General features: G+C 46.4%; 1 protein-coding gene across 1 annotated transcript in view; it reads left to right on the top strand.

Moving 5' to 3' along the window:
• ATP5PB (ATP synthase peripheral stalk-membrane subunit b) overlaps nucleotides 1-18847 on the top strand; it is a 96799-nt gene that overhangs the window by 62633 nt on the left and 15319 nt on the right. Inside the window, exons 5-6 of the mRNA XM_078644481.1 lie at nucleotides 1167-1292; nucleotides 1890-2069. Coding sequence (XP_078500607.1) covers nucleotides 1167-1292; nucleotides 1890-2069 — 306 coding nt within the window. The remainder of the gene's footprint in view (nucleotides 1-1166; nucleotides 1293-1889; nucleotides 2070-18847) is intronic.

Here is an 18847-nt window from a genome sequence, read left to right as displayed (position 1 = left end):
CACCCACCGACCATGCACGCAACCTAGGATTCATCCTCGACTCCTCCCTCTCCATGTCTAAACAGGTCAACGCTGTCTCCTCCTGCTACAACACCCTCCGCATGCTACGCAGGATCTACAAGTGGATCCCGACCAAAACAAGAAAAACGGTGACATAGGCCCCTCGTCGGCAGCAGACTGGACTACGGCAACGCACTCTACGCAGGAGTCCCAGCCAAACACCTACGACGACTACAACGCATCCAAAACTCCTCCGCCCGACTGATCGTCAACGGTCCCCGCCGCAGCCACATCACCCCCTACCTTAGAGACCTACATTGGCTCCCCGTCAACAAGAGGATCACCTTCAAGCTCCTCACCCACGCACACAAAGTACTCCACAACGCCGGACCAGCCTATCTGAACAGCAGACTCTGCTTCTACACCCCAACCCGCCAGCTCCGCTCTGCCAGCCTCTCCCTCGCCGCTGTTCCCTGCATCCAACGAACAACCTCCAGCGGCAGATCCTTCTCCTACCTCACCGCCAAGACCTGAAACACCCTCCCTAAACACCTACGGCAGACCCAAAACCTACTCGCCTTCAGAAGACTCCTCAAGACCTGGATCTTCAAGCAGTAGCGGCACCCCCCTCCCCTCAGCTCCTTGAGACCCTCACGGGTAAGTAGCACGCTTTACAAGTACTCTGATTGATTGATTGTTCTCTGACTACATGTCTCTGTTTGCATGTTGTCTTTCTATGTGCATCTTGGTATTGTCTGTGTGCATGTGAATTACTGTAATATTTTTTCCTTGTGATCCAAAAATATCACGTCTTCTAGCATGGACAGAAGCACACGTGGCCATTAAATAAGCCAGATCTATTGGCTTTGCCAATGCTTGTTAATAAGAGATCAGCAAACAGAGTGTGACGTTGGCTATTTAGAACTAGTATGTCATTGGCTATGTATTAAATGAGTATTATTAAAATGTTCTAGGTTCGCACCTCTGTGTACACTTTTACGTTCATGAACCTTCCAGTGACGAAGGGCTAGGATTTATGCTTATCCCTGTTGAGTTTGTAAAATGGCCTCATTTGGAAGTTATTCTTATTGTTTAGACAACGCAGTGTGTGCTCTGTAGTTAAAGCATATCGTACTGTAAAATGTTTTCCTTTTCACTCCATTTAGGATAAAGTTGCTAAAGCCCAAGAGGTGAAAGATTGTGCAATTGAGGCCCTTGAACAGGCAATTGCAGATGAGAACAAAGAACAGTGGCGTGTTGAGGGGCGCCATTACCTTTTTGATGCTAAGAGAGTAAGTGTAATCCTTCTGTTGAGAAAAGGAACGTTCTCAGTCAGTGTTGATGTTATAAAGTGCTGTAACTGGCTAATAGCTCCGTTCTAAGTACTTGACCTTGAAAGCATGCTGGATTCACTTGCCCTCTTAATATCCACAGCCAGGAAACCGCTGCAAACAATCACATCTGCAAATATAACATAATCTGAGGTTGAGCACCGTTGGTATGGGAGAAAGTCGTACATGTAAATTGGAATCCTAGTTCTGTCTATATATTTTGTTTTAGGTTTCCGCATGACGAGTGATCTTTGCGTTTGTGTATAGAATTAAACAGAAAGCTATTGGCTATATGGTGCCCTGGCATGCTGTGAATGTAGAAAGACGTTCCATCTTAACACTGAATTTATACATTTGCTCTACTCAACTCTTAGACATTTTAATACCTGATATTTATCCATTCCCCAAATGCTCTGCCACTGAATTTACATATTTCATCCTCTGTTTTTGTGGTAGGAAGGGCCAGATTTGATCAGAATTTTTGTCTCTGCCGACCATCCATATGACTTTAGGTGTTTTCCGTTTGTATTCCAATGACACATTTTCTTTATTGTGTAGAACAACGTTGTCATGCTACTCGACTCAAATTATCGGGAAAGACTACTCACAGTTTACAATGAGGTGAAGAAACGCTTAGACTATCAAGTCAACATGCAGCACGTAAAGTTCCGCCGGGAGCAAGACCACATGGTGAAATGGGTAGAGAAGAATGTTATTCAGAGTATCACTGCACAACAGGTATTGTACATTTGATTTCTCTGAAATTTATTGTATGAATTCAGCAATGCAATGAAATCCCCATGCCCTTTTTTCAGAGAAAATGCTGGTCAGAGAATTAAAATTCTACTTTCAATACTGCACGTATGGGAGATAACTGATGTATTGCTGTCATAGCAAACTTGTATTATCACAAGTACTTTAATGTTATTGTTTTGGTTCATATGGAACATCAACTGCTCTTAACACTGTAGTTTTCTTGTGTAAGCATTATTAAAATGTTGTTTGAAAATGTTTATTGAGCTTATATAGGTGTGACTGTTGGAGTGCTTCTCAAAGCTTCATATCGAACTTTCCTCTTTCATGACTTAAAATCCTATGTTCGAGGCATGTGAGCTGTAGATCACATGGTTTGCATACTCCTGCCATCTAGTGTTGGGTCCAGATGTTTTCAAGTTGTTTTTCTTCAAATAAGTCTTTCCAGTCACGAGGTAAGGTGACTCCTCCTTTTGGTGATAGTGCGCATGGGCATCAAATCCATTGTAAGATTGTTTTTTTTCACCATCGGGTTCGGAAGTGTATTGCTGCGCTCTGTTTTGGAATCGGTCCTTAGGTTCCCCTTGGTGCGCAATCCACTCTACCCTTAACCCCTTCGATGCTCATGACAGCTCGTCATAATGCACGGTGCTCGTGTGCTCATGACGAGCTCAGCTCGTCATGACCACACCCATTTACATTGACCTCCAGCACAGGAGAATAGCCCAAGCACCCAAGGTGTTAAAGGTCTTGTTTTCGATGGCGTTCCCTTTTCTCCGCACTTCAACTTATCAACAAATCTCCAGTTTTGATTGCAGTTTTAACGGGTGGCCTTCCAGCCTCTCCGCGTCGGTCCGGCACCTGGTTGATGGAATGGACTCCATTCAAATTCTGCCCCTGTGCCATGTGAGATATCCGCTTACGGACCTACATGAGGTCTGTAACTTGTGCTTGTCCCCGACCACAAATAACAAGTTTTGCGAAGCGTGTCTATTCTTCTGATTGAAAAAGTTCTCCGTGATTATCGGGCTCTATGTCGAGAGAATCAGCGACAGCAGTTGGACGACACACCGGATCTCTTCGGCAAAATCTTCAACCAAGAGGAAGTCTCTGCGGCCGAATAACAAGATGCTTCAGCGGCATCGAACTCCGAGGCAGAGTGGCAGATCGTCCTCTAAGACGACGATGTGCCGCAGGGTCAAGGGGACGTGAGAGCGGAACACCCTATCCCAAATTACCCCCACTACCCCGCCCCCCTCCCCACCTTCCACCATCCCTTGAAAATCTAAGGCTTCAGCACCACCTGTGCCTTCAGGGCAAGGTCTGCACTGAAAAAACTATTTTAGTGCTCCGCCTTCTGGCTCGGTGCCGAAACACTTTGTCTAAGATGTTCTGTTTGTGTATTTTTTTGGGTAGTGTATGTTGATATTTGTTATGTTTTTTATATATATATATATATATATATATATATATATATATATATATATATATATATATGTGTTTTCAGCCCTGATGAAGTTCCCTCAAGGGAACGAAACGTGTTGGCTGATGTCTAATTTTTAAGACGTTTTTCTACAATAAAGGAAACTGCTGGACTAATTTGATGTCTCTGACTCCATCCCTGGTGCACCTTCCTCTTATCAACAGAATCTATCTCGCCTGATGCTAGTTGAGCTTAACTGAGGCAAGCTCAGGAAGTGGATGCACAGGACACTTATTGTTTTTATGTAGGGATTGAGGTTCTGAACCTTTGGTCAGCCGCTGTTGAGTTTTCTGTATACACTCTGTCAAGCATTTAGGCTCGGGATCCTCTGGCCCAAAACCCACTTCCGAGCCGAAACCTTTGGGATCCAAACATAAAATGGTCTGCGAGCCAAAACCTTTGACACCGAAACCTAAGACCGGCACCGAAAGGAAATTGCAGCTTGGCACCGAAAGCTTCGGTGCCGAAAATTAAGCAGCTGCCAGTACCACAGTCTGATCCGAGCATGGACATTGTACCACCCCAATTGGACCCGTAACAAAAAAACCTCTATATCAATCCGGATACTGAACATATCCACGCTGAACTGCCATTCAAACACAAGCTTCCTGATGACAACAGCTATAAAATTCAATTGAAGAAGAAACATGTGGGCACTGTTCCCACCAAGCTGCGCGCGTGGGGGCGCGCGCACGAAGGTCTCCTAAGGCGCGCAGCGTCCTGAATTCAGCGCGCACTCTATGAGACCCTAAGAGACCATTCGCGTCGCCGCTTTTAAAACGCGAGCGGCGCGAAATCAAGGCTGGAGGCAGAGGAATAACATGCTGTTGCAGGCGCGCAAAGCCCTTTGTGGTCAAAGGGCTTCTGCTTCAACCATTCTCCCCCACCGCACCCCCGTCGTGTGTGGACCCCCGGGCTAAGACAGCTTCCCAGCCGCACCCGAGCACTTCATGGGTCTTTGAAAGACCATTTGCACGTTAATGAGGCTTTGATGGGTTTCACTCCTTCTTAGGGCCCCTGCAGCTCGACACCTACTGCTGGAAAAATTAGCCCTCCTCCCACCCCCTCTCATTGCCTGCTTGGTCGGCCTTTCTAGAAACATGCTCTGTTGACAGCATTAGGAAAATAGCTGAGAGGGGGTGTGGAGGTAAAGTTTCCTGCACTCCGCACGTAACTCGCAACTCCAGCGGGTCATTTCTTTGGGGCGAAAACATTTTTTTCCCTGTGTTGCCCTCTCCCCTCCCATCCCTCTCAATTCCCTACAGGTTCACTTCCTCCGGCCATGCTTGTAGCATTTCCCTATCTCAATGCGTGTTTGTTCAGTCTTTCTTGAAACACGCTCTGCTGGCAGCATTGGAACAAAGGTGAGCGGCGTGGGTGGGGAGGCTAAGTTTGCTGATGATCCTGCACATAACTTCTCTTTTTTCACATGTGCTCCATGAATCAGTCTCAATGAAGGCTGTAGATCATACTTCTTCTCTTCGTGTCTTCTAGAGGAGGGACTGTGTTGCGCCGTAAAGGAAGCTACTGATTACTCTCTCATTCAATCCCTGGCCCCTGCGCTGCGACTTCTAGAAAGTGTTTTACTGTTGATAATGTGCTTAGAGAAGTGGTCAACCGTCCATGTATTTCTTTTTGTGCACATGCACGATTTTCCCATTGGAATGCTTGTTTTCACTTTTATTTGTTAACATTTCCATATAGATTCAAAAGGTTTAGAAAAATGTGGTTTTTGTCCAGGCCCGTTCCTTCTCTTTACACCCTACTCCATAAAAAAAGAATAGCCATGCTTTCCTGTGAAATTAGCATCTGTGAGCTACAGGGAAATAAGCAACCGAGAGTCTGAAGAGCAGGTGGAAAAGAGGAGTACAGAAAAGATCGCTGTTATCCATGTAAAAGATGTGAAAGGTGATGGTGTACAAACTCTAAAATGATTTTAATGAATTTGAATTAAATTTTGAATTTAAAAACATTTATTGAGCGCTCTTATACCAAGCGGTTTCATGGCGCTTTGAAGATTACGACCAGCAAACAGCAGCAGGAGAGGACGTACTAGGTGGCAAAAGCACTAGAAAAAAGAAAAGTTTTCAAGCTTTTCCGGAACTCTAAATAAGAGGATGAGGTTCGGAGTGCCAGGGGAAGGGAGTTCCAGAACACAGGTGCAAGGGCCGCGAATTTCGCCCCGCCAGCTTTCTTTTTCTTAGAACGGGGTATGGCCAGGAGTGCCATGTGAGTAGAGCGGAGTTCTCTGCCTGGTAAGTAGGGACTGACCGCTGAGCAGATGAACTCGGGAGCAGTGCCCATCCTGGCCTGGAAGGTGAGGCAGCCTACTTTGAATAAGGACCGCTCTCTCACGGGCAGCCAGTGCAGTGCCTTCAGCAATGGGGTGGCTCGGTGGAATTTGGGCAGTCCGTGAATCAGGCGGGCAGCCTGATTCTGCACTAGCTGCAAGCGGTGTATGGCGTAGGCCGGCGCGCCGTTGTAGATTGTTTCCATAATCAAGGCGCGAGAGCACCATAGCCATTACAATAACCTTTAGCGCCGGAAGGGAGAAAAAGCGGGATATTTTCCTGATTATGCTGAGAGAGAAGAAGCAGGAGGATACCACCGAACTAACTTGGGAGTGCACAGAAAGTTGAGAGTTAAGCAGAATCCCAAGGGTTTTAACTTCAGGGACCGGGAGTGGGGGGGCACCAAGTGATGAGGGCCAAAAAGATGGGGACCATGGACTGCAACCACCTCCAGTCAAGACCAGCTCAGTCTTGTCTGGATTAAGCTTGAGGTGGTTGCAGTTCATCCAGTCCTGAATGAATAACATAACAGTTTGAACGTTCTGAGCGGACGAGGGGGAGTGGGAAAGATTGAAGATTAGCTGGAGGTCATTGGCGTAATTAAACACCGTGACCTCCAGCTGCTGTAACATAAAAATGAGGGGGTAGATGTATAGATTAAACAGAAGGGGGGAAAGTGAGGAACCCTGAGGGACGCCACACTCCACCTTACGGGAGGCGGCAGTGAAGCCAGCAAGGTGGACCGCTTGAGCCCTGCTGCACAGGAAGGACTCAAGCCATGAGAGGGCTAAGCCCTCTATGCCCGCCGCCCTGACACGGGTGAGGAGGATGGAATGGTCCACCGTGTCAAAGGCGGCGGACAGGTCCAGGAGGACAAGGGCCTGCGGGAGATTGGTGTCAATGCCCTCGCGAAGTCCGTCCATTACCGAAATCACTACCTTCTCCGTGGAGTGTAGAGGTCGAAAGCCCGCCTGGCGGGGAGAGAGGCAATGATTTGCCTCCACATAAGTACTCAGGGTGCTGGTGACGTGGGTTTCCAAAACCTTTCCCAAGTAGGGCAGCAGGGAAATGGGACGATAATTGGAAGGGGATGAGGGATCGGCGCCAGGTTTTTTTAAGATTGGAATAACAACCGGTGCTTTGTGAAAGTTGGGGACAACACCATTGCTGAGCGAGTCGTTAAGGAGTGTGAGGGGAGGGGTAGGGCAAGCCAGGAAAATTTCTCTGAGGACGTGGGCGGGGCCGAAGTCCAGGGGGGAGCCCGACTTTACCAGTTGAAGCAACGGAGGAAGTGAGTCCATGGTCAACAGAGGAATACTGGTCAGTTTAGAGGCGGTGGGTGGAGGAGAGGGGTTAACGAATGTTGGTGAAGGGAGGGGTATGTTGATTTTGATCTTTGCAACCTTCTCAATGAAGAGTTGCATAAATGCTGGGAAGGGGGGATCGTTGCCGTGGCTCTATCGGATGAGGCTAATTCGTGAACAGTGGCGAAAATTTCTTTGGACTGGGACTCTGCCGCTAATATCCTGTTGGAGTAAAAATTAGTCTTGGCCTCGAGAATGCCTTTTTTATAGGCCTGGAGGGCAGAAAGATATGCAGTTTTCAGTACAGGGCAGTAAGCTCTCCTCCAAGTTCGCTCAGCTCTCCGTGCAGCTAGCTTTTTCGCCTTGAGGTCTGGGTTAAACCATCTATTAGCTGCATGGGCCCTTTTAACCGTAATCCGTCTCAGGGGGGCGAATTCGTCGCCCGATTGGGTCAGCCAGTTGTTAATGGTTGCCAGCTGAACTGGAGCTGTGAGGCCTGAGAGGTCAGGGCTGGTCTCGGCCAAGGACGAGCAGAAGGACGGCATGTCAGCTTTGCCCCATTTCCTGATCCAGATATTCTTGCGAAGTAGGGGTTTGGCCTCAGGGGCTAGGGCAAGGGAGAATGAAATAACTGAATGATCCGACCAGGGGCAGAGGGAAACGATGGGAAGTGATGTGGGGACATTTAAAGCCCAGATCTGGTCCAACATATGACCATGGATGTGAGTGGGACTGTGGATGTGGGGTATGAAATTAAGACTGGTCATAAGGTCAGTAAAGTCCTTGGAGTGGGAGTTTTCAGCGGGGTCATTGGGCCAGAAGTTGAGGTCCCCTAGGACTAGAACTGATGAATTATTTATCGCCAGTGTGGCCAGGAGATCTTGAAAACTGGAATTGAAGGAAGGGGTGAGTTGGGGGGGACGGTAAATAAGAACACAAGTCAAAGGTGTCTGGTATGAGGTCGAGCGTGCTACCAGGTAGTCCACTTCCGGAATAAGGGGGGAGGGAAGGATCTGAAAGTGGAGATCAGTGCGAGCTATCAAGGCCACTCCTCCACCCCTCTTGCCCTCCGGCCGATCAGCTCGGATGGCAGAGTATGAGGGGGGCAATGTAGCTAGAATGTTGGGCAGGGAGTCAGCCTTGAACCAGGTCTCGGTTAAAAACAGGAGATCGGGCGCGTGCGTGTCAATATAGTCAAATAGCTCGTACTGATGATTAACAGCTGACCTGGTATTAAGTAGTGTGGCCGAGATGTTGAATGCCGGTGTTTGGGGAGTGAAGGGATAAGGGAGAGTCAGGGATGGGAAGACAAGCGGGGGTATCATCTGTGACACAATCGCTGGAGGGGAACAGGGAGGGGAAGTTGACAAGCCAAGGACAGACACATGAGTGGCTACAGAGGGGGAGATTGTGCCAGTGGTCCAATATGTGCAGAGTTGAGATGAGGAGTATGTAATCAAACGAGCAGAGTGGGGTGCCCCTAGCCCCTGCCTGCCGCGGACGGGCGCAGACGGGCTTAACTCTGGTGCAACTCCGGCGCGCCTTCGTCGCGCCCGCTGCGCTCGTCCGCTGCGCTGACACATGTGAGCCGTTTAAGTAGAGGAGTAGTGTGGGGGGAGTGGCGTGGGTGGAGTTCGCCGGTCCTGCCCAACCAAAGATGGCGGCCGCGGCCGCTGTGAGCCCGCCTAGGACGATCAGCCCACAGCCAGCCACGCGCAGCCCCTGGAATGAAGAATGCAGGTTAGTAACCTGTTAACTTTGAGGGCAAGGTTAGAAACACAAGTAAAAAGCACTGAAATTACAGCGTTAAAAAGAGCGTGCCACCGCTCGCAATCAGCGGGACAAAATGCAATTTTAAAAATGAAACAGCGACCATCCAGCTACCGCCAGCAAGCCCACTGCCACCGGGCTGCTCGCAATGAGCAGTATACATCATTGTAGATATGCAGAGGTCACATGTTTCCGCTGTGGGTATTAAATTAACGTTGCTTGCGCTTTCCTGCCAGTTCTAAACATTGTTTTAATGGCAGGCAGGAAACAGGGCGTTAATACAGTGAATGGAAAGGGTGGAGGACAGTAAAGAGAGTGCAAGGCCCGTTTTCAGGACAGCTTTTGTTTATGTGATATTTATATCCTTGAACAAAGATGACTGGTTACTTAAATGCTGACTAGACACACCTCAGAGCAATTTCACCAGCATTTTAAAATCAGCATTTCATCTATGGGGGCGACTCAAAAAAGCATTTGAGTAAAGGTCAGGGGTACTCTTGCGAGCTTCTGTGAACTGGCCCAATCTAAAATACGAGAATATTTGGACCGTGTTCATATACATTTAGGAACAATAGAAAAGGCGGTCCCTGTTTTCTACTTTGGAGGGAAGGGATTTAGACGTTTCAGGGCAGAGTCACAAACGCATGTAACAGTTCCTCAAAAAGTATTTCCGTAGTACCACTTCCCATACTCCCTAGTGAATCGGCACCAATATGCCTAAAATCTTAACACAATCTTGCAGGTGTGTACTTTTAATACATTATTATTATCCCAAAGGGCCAAAGTAAAGTAGTTTAAAAAGTCCATTCATGTAAGTGCGTGAGGTGGCATCAAATTTACAGGTCCCTCTCGCGGCCTGCATGACTCCGGGGGTACACGCGGGGGGGTAATTAAATGCAATAAAAACAAATAAACTAAAACTAAACTTACCAGGATGAGGCATCTCCTCCGCTGGTCCCGCGTCACATCACGTCTCCGAGTCCAAGTGACAAAGCGTAGGACTGGATGCGACTGGGGGCGGTATCCTGCCATTTGACAGGGCATGGGGCGACTGTATGTCACGCACCGAGAAAGCCCCCCTCGCAGATGCGCAGTATGAGTCCACTTCTCTGGACTCCTGCTGCTCTCGCCTGCATGCATGCACTGTGCGTTATTGTTGAATGACGCATGCGCACATGAGGCTGTGAAGAAGCTGCCAGCACAGGCCATAAATGTAAACAGACAAATGAATTGCATCTGCCGTCTGCTTATATTTCTTGCTGCCTGTCAACGTTACAGTTTGTCTTGTTGATTGTGACAATGGACCAGCCGCCACTGGGACTGGCCCAAGGCTTTTTACGTGTTGGACGACGTTGTCATCCAGGTGGGAGCTCCAGCAGTCTCGACCCCAGCTCCGCAAATACTCACAAGTGCTTTTTGACATGAAAGTATATACTGTGCTGTACAGGGCTAGAAAAGAAAAATTATTCTGTGAAAAAACGGATTTGGTTCTAGGTGTACAGCTGCTCCACATCGCAAAGTTACCATCAGCTGGACGAGTCCCCAATCACCACCCACTCACCCTCCCACTGTGTGATCTGCTCAGTTAGAAGGCACTTCACTCTGCCTGCATCAGTGCTCAGTTAAGGAGCGGCTGCTGCACCTTTATTCTGAGCTAAGAGCAAAACATGTATTAGACCGATGAAAATGGGCCAAAGCACTACAAAGCAATATGTTCTAAGAATACTACATTCTATACACAGCTAGCCTTATTTAACCCGTTGGCTGCTGACGTCGGCCAATGGTCGTCGCGAGCACTACCTTGGTAGTGCTGCGCACGTCCGTTGGTCGACGCTGCCACACCTTGTTTTCGAACGTTCAGCACTGGAGCGGAACGTTCGAAGCAGCCAACGGGTTAAAAAAAAACAAAAAAAGTGGGACATCTACATGAAACCACATTTGGTGGCACAGACATTTCCCAAACACGTGTTTCACCCAATTACATCAGCTTTATTTACAAATAAACAGTAAAAAAAAAAGTCACTCACTCATTTCAAAATCGGTTGTGCCTCATCTAGTAAAGGAGTTTTGTGGCAGCGTGGAAAGGCCCAGGAATATCTTCCACAAACGCCCTCCTTTAAAGGACAAACACCCCTCAAGCTGCCAGCATAAAACAATAATTCATTTGTAGAGAGCAGTTGTTCATGCTATTGCTAACAACTTATGGAAAGTGATATTCATTTTGCGAACAGTTCAGATCGGATGACAGTCAACACCGAGCCATTAAGTTTTCAATTAACTAAACTCCTCTAACAAGCCATAGGCTATTATTTTGTGGAGAACCGCTTCCCTACTGCAGCTTAGTAAGGGAGGAGGTGCGGTTGCTAGGTTCCCTTTATTTTTTTTAAAGCACTTTTCCTGCATTTTGTCCACATTCCTTTAACACATCGGAAAAGTTATAGTTGTGTAGTTGTGATAACTCGTGGCTTGGTGAATGCGGGGACCTTTCTGGCACTCCCTTTGCAGATTTAAGTATGCAAGCATAGATACACTGAACCTTTGAATAAAACAGATGCAGATGCGCAGTAGGAGTCCACTTCTCTGGACTCCTGCTGCTCTCGCCTGCATGCATGCACTGTGCGTTATTGTTGAATGACGCATGCGCACATGAGGCTGTGAAGAAGCTGCCAGCACAGGCCAGAAATGTAAACAGACGAATGAATTGCATCTGCCGTCTGCATACATTTCTTGCTGCCTGTCAACGTTACAGTTTGTCTTGTTGATTGTGACAATGGACCAGCCGCCACTGGGACTGGCCCATGGCTTCTTACGTGTTGGACGACGTTGTCATCCAGGTGGGAGCTCCAGCAGTCTCGACCCCAGCTCCACAAATACTCACAAGTGCTTTTTGACATGAAAGTATATACTGTACAGGGCTAGAAAAAAAAAATTTATTCTGTGAAAAAACGGATTTGGTTCTAGGTGTACAGCTGCTTCACATCGCAAAGTTACCATCAGCTGGACGAGTCCCCAATCACCACCCACTCACCCTCCCACTGTGTGATCTGCTCAGTTAGAAGGCACTTCACTTTGCCTGCATCAGTGCTCAGTTAAGGAGTGGCTGCTGCACCTATTGCTTTGTAGATTGTTCAGTTTGTATAGAATATTCTGCCAGCAGATTTCAACACAACATCGCTTTACATGAATAGAGCACAAATTCACAACGCTGTCCCTGCCATCACCATTTCTAAACGTGGGCAAAAGATTCTGCTTCACAGAGCCTGGTGGACACCACAGATAGATACAGCAACTTAAAGGTGGATGAAGTCATGGAATTGTGAAACCTAAGGGCAGGATATTAGTTGGAAGGCTTAGCTTGGTGATACATGGCATTTTAAGAAAGGTCAACTTGTCTCCCATCTTGGACACTTGACAGCCAGAACTAAGTTCTAAATGGTCTTTGCAGACAAAAGTGGCTAATATTGTGAAAATCTGAAATAAAAATTCAAACAAATAAAACATAGAATTGTGCGGTAATTGAGGAAGCATCAGGCCTGTAATATGTTCAGCTGCAGCAGTGACTCGCTTCATGGCCAGTTTGCGATTGCAGTCTTATTGCAACAACTGGGCAATAAAGGCGGGGATGGATGGTATTACAGAAAGTGAGTGATGCCCCCATCTATATGCCACACTTACTAAAGTCAAAAAGGATCCATAAATAAGTGAACAAGAAGCACACACTCCATCCATGCAAGGTAAATGCCTAACCCCAAAACGTACAAAGAAGGGAAGGGACAGACTGCTTAGGTACAGCGCCGGCTCTGTGAAGCAGAATTTTAAGCACAGACATCTCATCACTGTACCCCCCCCCCAGCAGTTATTAAATATAATAGATTTATCAATCCAAATAACTGACTAACATAGAACCACTCAAATTACGTTCCTATTTCACTATACTAATTCAAAATTAATCCTTATGGGTTCCAGAGTAGCACGCTACTCGACAAAAAAAGTGCTTCAAAACCCCATCAGGGGTAGCAAGTGCTATATAAATACAAACCTCTTTCCCTCTTCTATCCCGCCACCTACCTTTCTCTATCCAAATGAGTGAATAACATTTCCACCACTCGAATTACTTCATATTTCACTATACTAATTTTCAACACTAATACTTTATGGGTTCCGGAGTAGCGTGCTACTTGCCAGAAAAGCGCTTCAACATCCTTTAGGGGTAACAGGTGCTATATGAATGCAAACCTTTCTTCCACTTCTATCCCTCCGCTATCTTTCTCACTCCAAATAAATGACTAATTTGTGTGGAAATGCACAGTCTTTAAGCAAACGTTTGAAGGGATATTTGGCGCTGCACACACACGCGGTCTGGTTCCTGGTGCACATAGCCATGGCTGCAGTGCACAGAGACCCTACACTGCCGCACACAGAGTAAAAAAATTAGAGGGAACATTGCATGTGGGTACTAGCCCTTGCCGCACTCTACCTTCTTCTCCTCCTCCCTCTCCGACCACAATTTGATCCCTTGCACATTACACCTAGGCAGTCTCCTCTACCTCAACTTGATCATGATACTGATGATGCACACTCACCAATAGATCCTTGGAGAGTTTACACCGTTAAACCTCTTCAGGCTACAGACCCAGACCTTTACCCTGCCAGACCAGCTCCACCCGATGACAATCTATCATATCGGGAACTCATTGCTAGAGCTGCACACTACTATGGGGTAGAGCTCCATAAAGAGTCCTTAGCGGAGGATTTTCTCTTTGAAACTCTAGCAAAACATAAATCCAGTCAGACGCTGCCTACGCTTGAAGGTATGTTACGGCACACAGAGGACATCTTTAAAGACACTGTACGTGCTGGGATCCTCACTCCTAGAGTAGATCACAAATATAAACCTTCCCCCAACCGACCCTATTTTTTTTTAAGGGTCAGTTACCACTGGACTCTGTAGTGGTATCCAATGCTAAAAAGCGAACTAATTCTCAAGCATCTGGGGATGCTCCTTCCCCAGATATCCCAGATGAGCATAAGGCCAAAGCACAAGACTTAGTGCAGGAAGGTAAACTTGATTTCCAACACCTCCATTAGATGCGCTCTAGATGCGGCAGATACTGCAGCTAGAGGGATAAATACTAGCATCGTACTCTACAGCCATCCCTGGCTATGTCTCAGGGTTTAAACCTGAAGTACAGCAATCCATTCTAAACATACCCCTCGACAAAAAACATATTTTTGGCCCTGAAGTTGATCAAGCACTCGAAAAAAATGAAAAAGATACAGATGTAGCGAAATCCACGGGAGCGTTTTGGTCTCCCTCTGACAGGGGTTCCTTTCAGCACTTTTTTTACAGGGGAGGGTCCAAATCTAAAGTGACAGACCAAAACACTTCATCTTACAAAAATACTTCTCAATCATACTTTACAAGAGGATTTTTCAGGGGGGCTACAGGGGAAACAATCCAAGGGACAGAGGCAAAAACACCACACCCCGCAATTCCCCTTCCTCAAACAAGCAGGGACTTCCTCACACTTCACTCTGACTATTCCACACCTGTCGGAGGAAGACTTTAAGACTTTCTCCCATTTGGGAATCAATAACAACCGACAAATGGGTGTTTGGAATTATCGAACATGGTTATTACCTGGAGCTTACCAACAACCCTCCAAACATTCCACCTCAATATCACAAATTGTCAACAGACCACCAGCACTTGCTTCAACGAGAAGTGCAATCTCTATTACTCAAAGCAGCTATTGAACCAGTTCCACGTCAGTACCAAGGGTCAGGAGTTTATTCCCTTTACTTTCTAATTCCCAAAAAGGATAGCTCTTAAGAGGTATTCTAGATCTCAAAGTTAAACAAATATATACGGTCAGAGCACTTTTACATGGTGACTCTGCAACAAGTACTTCCTCTTTTACAGCAAGGCGACTTTGTCTACTCGGGATCTAAAAGACGCATACTTAAACATTCCAATTCATCCAGCGCATTGCAAATACTTCAGATTTATGATAGGCAAACCTTACCAGTTCAAGGTACTTCCATTTGGCGTCACCACAGCCCCAAGAGTGTTCACCAAATGTCTCGCAGTAGTAGCAGCTCATCTCCGAGGACAATGTGTCCATGTCTTTCCTTACCTAGACGACTGACTTATCAAAGCGGGCACTTATCAGAACTGTATACTACACACTCAGACAACAGTAGACCTACTTCATCAGTCAGGGTTCACATTCAATGCACAGAAATGTCATCTGTTCCCTGCACAGGTGCAATCTTATCTAGGAGCTACCCTCAACGCTCTAGCCTCTCCAGTGTAGCCAGAATTCACAATATTTCGGCCACATTTCTACAAATTCAATCCAATCTAACATTACCATCCAGAGTTTTTATGCAACTGCTGGGAATAATGGCAGCCTGCATTGCAATCGTACCTCATGCAAGGCTTCACATATGTAGTACACAGGAATGTCTAGCACATCAGTGGAATCAATCGCAGGGTCAATTAACCGATCTAGTGTTGGTAGACGGCCGCACCCATCGCTCTCTGCAGTGGTGGAACCCCCAAAACGTATCAAAAGGGCGGCCCTTCTTAGACCAGATTCCAATTCTGTCCTGACAGCAGACGCATCGTTAACCAGTTGGGGTGCTCATCTCCAACATCACACAGTACAAGGGCTGTGGGCAGACAATCACAAAAGTCTCCACATCAACTACCTGGAACTTCTAGCAACGTTTCTAGCACTCAAAGCTTTCCACACTCAACTAATTGGCAAAACTGTCTTAGTCCGCACTAACAACATGACAGCTATGTATTATTTGCAGAAACAAGGAGGGACACACACTACAGCTGTCGCGCCTAGCACAAAACATTTGGAATTGGGCAATTCATCACAAAATGTATCTCCTAGTAGAATACCTTCAAATTGCCGATCTGCTCAGCAGACACAGGCAACAAGTTCATGAGTGGGAACTTCATCTCCAAGTTCTTCTTCCTTACTTTCAACAGTGGGGTTTTTCACAGATAAATCTGTTTACTACAGTCCACAACGCAAAATACCCAAACTTTGCATCCAGGTTCCCACACGTCTATCCAAAGGCAATGCTCTATGGATGAATTGGTCAGGAATATTGGTCAATGCTTTTCTGCCTCTCCCACTAATTCCATTACTGGTTTGGAAGCTCAAACAAACATCCCTAACATTGATATTAGTAGCCCCCACATGGGCTTGTCAGCCTTGGTACACCACCCTGTTAGAACTGTCAGCAGTGCTACATCTCACTCCCAGTCTCCTCACTCAGAAGTCAGACATCCAAATCCCAAAGAACTCAACCTAGCGATTTGGCTCCTGAAGTCATTGACTTTGGTTATTTACAATTACCACCAGACTGTATCAATATTCTTAAAAAGGCTTGAAAGCCTACTACTAGAGCATGTTATGTAGCAACATTGAAACAGTTTATCTATTGTAAGAACAGCATCATCCATCAACTTGATACCTCTGTACAAAACCTCATTTGTTACCTGTTGCATTTACGGCAGTCTGGATTGGCTTACACATCCGTACAGTTACACCTAGCAGCAGTAGCTGCATACCTGCAAAATAGACACCACTTGGCTCTATTCAGAGTACCAGTTATCAAAGCATTCAAAGCCTTCATGGCAGGATTAAAAAGGGTGATACCACCCAGTGTTTCCCCTGCACCAGAAGGGAACCTAAACATAGTCCTTACAAGGCTAATGGGTCCATCGTTTGAACCAATGCACAAATGTCAGTTACAATTCCTCTCATGGAAGGTTGCGTTCCTCATAGCAATAGCATCACTAAGGAGAGTTGGTGAACTTCAGGCATTAACTATACAAGAGCCTTTCTTTCAGTTTCACAAAGATAGCCACTGCTTTGGTAGTGTACTGCTATAGTCTATGCAAATCATGTGATCTACAGCTCACATGCCTCTAATGGATAATATTGCTTACCCAGTAAGCATCTGTACTTGGCATGTAGAGCTGTAGATTCACATGTGCCCACCGGTCTCCCCCGGCTCCTGCAGTTGTTGTAGTTCTTTTTTTACATTTATACGCATGGACATCTCTATTCTACACTTACTAACTCCATTCTCACCCTCTGCGGGAAAACAATGGACTAGATGCCCATGTGCACTACGCTGAAAGGAGGAATCACCTTACCTTGTGAATGGAAAGACTTCTTCGAAGAAAAACAACTTGCACACATCCGGACCCAACACTAGATGGCAGGAGTATGCAAAGGATGTGAATCTACAGCTCTACATGTCAAGAACAGATGATTACTGGGTAAGTAACATCCTTTTGGCATCCTTCCGTGACGGCAATAAAGTGAGCTATCCCCGATTACTCATTTTCCATCCTTGTCAAAAAGTGCGGCATCCTGGTCGAAAAGTAATGTTTTTGCACAATTTGTCAATACCAGTTGGAATCAAATTGGAATCTTGATAGAGTGAAAAGGCAGTTCAGATTTTTTTCCTGTGGAAGTTAACTAGCCACCAAGAGTTATCTAATCATTCTTTTTACACCCTGATTCTGTCCTTGAATTCCAATCACTTCCCACTTCACTTCTTATACTTAAGCACTCAACTGTCCACAAACAACATACAAAGCTGTTAGCCCAATCTCTTCCTGATCACTCTGTGAAGAACACTCCTGTGTCCTCACCCTTTGCAACCACGTCCATTAATGTACTTACTCCTTCATTCTCCAGACCTCTATATGAATAATGCCAAAACCATATTTCCTATGTCCAACCCGTGACACCTAAAGCCACGGATTTACGACTGCTTTGCAGCCTTCAGCCACTAGATTGCGTTCGGTTTACACTCCCTCATGCTGAACTCATCCAATACATGAACTAACTGTCCTACTACCTCTGCCCCTGTTGCAAACAGTAGCCATTCTACTCCTGACGTTGCCCGTAAAAGCTGTGTTAGCTATGTGTATAGAATCTTTGAAAACTTGCACACTGCTTGGCATAGAGAACCAAACGTTGTCTGAAATTGCCTAAACTTTCCCTTACACACAGCGAAAGCTTTTATCTCTGAACAAGTCTGCAACCCCCAGCCCCACTCATTATCCCTACTTATAGTGAAGTTAGACACGTGACCCATAACAACCTTTCCAAGCAGACATGTATTGGATTGTCACCACCAGGATTTCTTTTGTCCGCCAGTTAAAGAACTTTGTAGAAGTTGTTGATCCTAATATTTCCAAACGTTTCCTTCATAAACTACCACCTGTTCCTTAATAAACTATCTCCTGAAATCCTACTTTGTTACATCCGTACTCAGCCAGACCTCCTAGTGGTACATTGTTCTTCTTCTCAGTTTATTCGCAACCCTCCACTGTTCCTTCTGACCTGCGTTCAGTCTGTTTCCCAAGTTTACAACTGCTCTGATTGACTTCTACCTGTAAGAATGACCTCTCATTCTCACTCTTCCTTCTTGCATCTCTTCTATCCAGAAAATGAACTGTTCTATGTATAAATGATAAATATGTAATGTCAGGCCCCCTCCTCTCTCCCCTCCCCCTGCTGCCGCCTCCTCTCCCATCTCGTTTTTAGGTCTCGCTTTCGCACTGCTTCCAGTGAAAAGACATTATGTTGTTCACTTGCCGGGAATGTTGGACAGAGGAAGGGTACGCGCAAGCCCTCGGCGATTTCACCTCGTGGGCGCGCACGTCCAGCCCGGTGCCTGTCCCACATTCACAGCAAGTCAGCCTCTCGCCTCTCTCAATCACACGCGCGCACACACAGCCACACTCACGCATGCACACGCACACACACCCCTCCCCCTCCTTACCTCACCTCACTTCTGAAGTTCCCTTCCATCTTCCCGCCCAAAAAGCACTCCCAAAGTAAACCCCCTTCTGTAGTAGGGGATCTCTGT

Source organism: Lissotriton helveticus, chromosome 5_1 (genome assembly GCF_964261635.1).
Source record: "Lissotriton helveticus chromosome 5_1, aLisHel1.1, whole genome shotgun sequence".
NCBI lineage: Eukaryota > Metazoa > Chordata > Amphibia > Caudata > Salamandridae > Lissotriton > Lissotriton helveticus.
The sequence above is the reverse complement of the archived record's forward strand: the minus strand, read 5'-3'. Positions and strand labels throughout refer to the sequence as shown.